We start from the raw sequence: 3,669 nt of genomic DNA, 5'->3' as shown, positions 1-3,669 counted from the left end.
ATATATATATTTATTTTTTTCTCCCCAATTAATTAATTGTGGTTTTTCTCCCCGACAGAGGAAGGGGAAGCTCTGCCCTCGACTGGTGCCACCTTTGAATATTTGAGAAAAAAGCCTTTTGAAAAATTCATGGCAGTACAGTATATTAGGAAATTATAAAAACAATCAATTCTTAATGTTTTACAGATGTTTTTACTACAAAAATTCTTATATTTGCTGCCAAAAATTTTCTGATTTGCACTGATCTTTCTGATTAACTGGAATCCTGTAGATTTACTGTTCAAAAGTAACAAGACGAACAAACAAGATAACTCACCGATATGCTAGGAATATCTTTACTTGTGTTTTTATCTTCCATGCTGTCTTCTTGGTACCTATTTCATGAAAACACAATTTAAAAAAAAAACAACTTTATAATCATAAATAATAATAGTCAATATTTCTGTTAAAATTTTCAGGCCCCATAAAAAGGTATTAGATAAGCACCCTAAAACAGAGGTGATCACTAGTATAGCAGGTTCGCAGTTTTTATTTTTAGTGTACAAGCAAAAAGTCAAGTTTTTTGGAGCTAAAAATAGACCTTAGTCATGCGCTAACAGTAGAAATTCAGTATGCCTAATTTAAATATTAACAGCTTCCGTATTCCTGAATACAAACGTAAACAAAGCAATCAATTAATTAGAGTAGTAATTGATGAAGTCTATTTTTTTTTATTACGTGACTGAAATGTTTAAATATAGAGAAAGAATTCTGTAGGCCTACTAGCCTGTATTACAAGGCGTATCCCTCTAACTCTAGTAGTTAGGATAACAATCATTAATTACAGGCCCACCACATACTATTGGAGGATCAATTTTTAAATTGTTCATAGCTTCTACTACTGGTTTAGGTACAATGTCAACTGCATTTGCATGTTCTATTAAATGTTAACACTGAAATTGCTGGGTGTAAGTTAATGATTCATACCAGTCCTACTCTAGTATAATAGGAAGTCTACTGCATATTAATCCAGTTAACTATTATACAGTACTACTATAGTATCAACTTAACTATGGCCATTTGTAACCCAGTTAACCTGATTATAGTATGCAACTATAGTCAGTTCAAAACATCCTATAGAAAATAGATACAGGTTAAAGGAGCCAACGTTACTTCCTGAAAAAATTGCCGGAAACCTGCAGGGGTAAAAGCAATTTTTTAAGGAAATAAAAACTCTTAAGGCTTCTGTTTTCTATAGGATCCAAAATAACTCGACAATAAATGATTTATTAGTCACCCTGTTTTATAGTATTTTAGGCTAGGCATATATCAAACTGCTGGTTGTGGTGACCGATTGCTCAGTGACAAATAAATTCAATACACAACTGCATGTGTGAATTAGTATGATCTTCCAAAGAAATAACCGTTCTTCATGGGGTAGTTTTTAGCTGCAACATCAATAGCGGCCTAATGTGTCCTAAGGTTAACTTAGCCAGTAGGACGTAACGGAGATATTTTTTTTATCAGACTTTGTAAAATACTTCTTATCTCAATAATTTCTGCCTCTTACATTTTACCTTTGGACGTATAGCTTTATTAAGTTCTTCAATAATGATCAGATAATGACCTATGATAATTTATTACTAGGAGGAATCCATCCTTGTGTTTCACATTGAAATACAAGTTACGATACTAGCGCACGGTCTTTCGGATGAGACGGTTAAATTGTTGGTCCTGTGTTCAATATGGCCCATGTGCATGTTAAAGAATGCAGTACTTTTTAAAAAAAATTAAGGGATTTTCTCCCCGTGCACTGCCTAATTCACCACCAGAAGGACCCCACTGGAAACAAGTCTTCGGACTTCACACCCAAATATTCTTACTCCCACTCCTAACAAATAGAGAAAAACAACTGTCAATCTAGCACCCACATTACAGAATGACTACACCAACTGGGGATCTCTGTATATTGTACCCCATAATTTAAACTGTAACAGACCAAATTAAATACTTCTCACGGCTAAGAAGTTTGCAGTGAAGTTCCTATTAGCATCTGCACAGCGCATGACTCACAGTCAAATTTAAGAAACAAGGAATAAAATATTTAATAGTTTTAAAAACATAAAATCTAGCATATAAACAAAAATTGACTGCACCTACCTTAGTACCAGTACGTTTTACTCAAAGTGCTATTAAAGTTGCTCCTTATCTCTTGTTGCTCTGAAGACAAATGGAAAAAAATAGAAGACAGTGAACACAAAATATAATATATGAACAATAGAGTTTTGTTTTTGGATTCATCCTGGTTCTAACCAAAAGGAAATGCCTATGATGGATCCCAGGAAATGATCCATAGAGAGTTGAGTTGGAATTTAATAATCATAAATAGACCTTCTGTCATAAGGAACCTTGGTAGTGAGTCATAACTATATTATTTTTTTATAATTAACTATAAATATAATCCACCGGTACACTATTAGATGCACTATTGTGCATATTCACATGCAATATATTTTAGATAAATCTTTGATTTATTTTATTCTATTTTCATGTTTTCATGTAAACATAACATAAAACAATTAACAGAAAAACTATGAAATTGTATACACCATTTTCGCAAAATTTCAAATGATAATCTCAGAGAACCTGGCAACCGCCACTGGGGGACTTCCTTAAGCCTAGCTTTTAGCTTTACGTAGTTACCGCCATGGCTTAATTAAACAATAAAACTAAATTACTAACGAACACTTATATTTAAAAATGGAAAAAGAATGAAATGTGATACTAAAACAAGCTTTAAAAAGCATTTTTTATGTGTACATAAAAGTTGAATTAAATCAACAAACTAGTGATTCTCCAACCACTTAAAAGCCAACATTTAGATAACAAAATGCAAAATTTAAGAACAGAAAGTAAGAGTTAAAATTCACACACAATCGAGAGACACTAACAGACTTTACATGTCAACATTCAGCAAGTTATGTTTATGTAAACAAATGATATATAAACAGGAGAGAACAAGCGAATCTTTAATATTACAAGGTAGTTTACTGAACATCCATGGGAAAGCATTAAATAATATTAATGAAAATGGGCAGCGTTAGTTCTGAAAATAGTATATCAAAATAAGGTGACCAGTGTGGCGCAAATTCTGAGAGATATAACATTCAATAAATGTGTTGATTTTCTTATATAAAGTCTTTGCAATGAATGTAATCCCTAAAAACTTAAATCTATTAACAAGGCTCATCAGATTCAGACATGGAAGTTGGGGTTCATATGGAACACATGAAATATCAAAAATAAAATTAGCCCTGGGAAAAAACACAATCTAGTGACCCTACGCTCGATTTTCTCAAAATCCTCGATTTGTGGGATTGTGAGTTTGTAGACACACCACGAAGGAACTCCATATTTAATTGATTATGGCGTCATTTGAATTGATCTGTCAAAATATATCCCTCTGCACCACACTTCTGATATAATAATGCCCAGAGAAAAGTAATACTGTAGTATAAATTTTAATCTATCTTCTTCCACTCCACATTTCCTTCATACTCAATTTCCCTGTGGCTATCACTGAGGCGACTTTTGTCACAGAATGGAACAGGTCAATATAATGTGGCACACCTTTTTGTAGGGACCTACTATAAGAAACACCCTAAAAATAAATAGCATCTGTATGATCTT

General features: G+C 32.8%; 1 protein-coding gene across 3 annotated transcripts in view; it reads right to left on the bottom strand.

The window, feature by feature from the left end:
• Positions 1-2,253, bottom strand: part of LOC117105427 (band 3 anion transport protein-like) — a 31,297-nt gene extending 29,044 nt beyond the window's left edge. For 2 of the 3 annotated variants that reach the window (XM_033246551.1, XM_033246553.1), the window contains exons 1-2: positions 2,140-2,252; positions 317-374 (exon numbers count right to left, since the gene is read on the bottom strand). In XM_033246551.1, the coding sequence (XP_033102442.1) occupies positions 317-358 (42 nt within the window). In that variant the 5' untranslated portion in view covers positions 359-374; positions 2,140-2,252. Of the gene's footprint in view, positions 1-316; positions 375-2,139 lie in introns of all 3 variants that reach the window. The other variant, XM_033246552.1, reaches the window with a different exon arrangement.
• Positions 2,254-3,669: the final 1,416 nt, after the last annotated feature.

Source organism: Anneissia japonica, unplaced genomic scaffold (genome assembly GCF_011630105.1).
Source record: "Anneissia japonica isolate Jap-2015-1 unplaced genomic scaffold, ASM1163010v1 scaffold287850_len318503_cov185, whole genome shotgun sequence".
NCBI classification, from domain to species: Eukaryota; Metazoa; Echinodermata; class Crinoidea; order Comatulida; family Comatulidae; genus Anneissia; species Anneissia japonica.
This window is presented reverse-complemented; position numbering and strand designations above follow the sequence as displayed.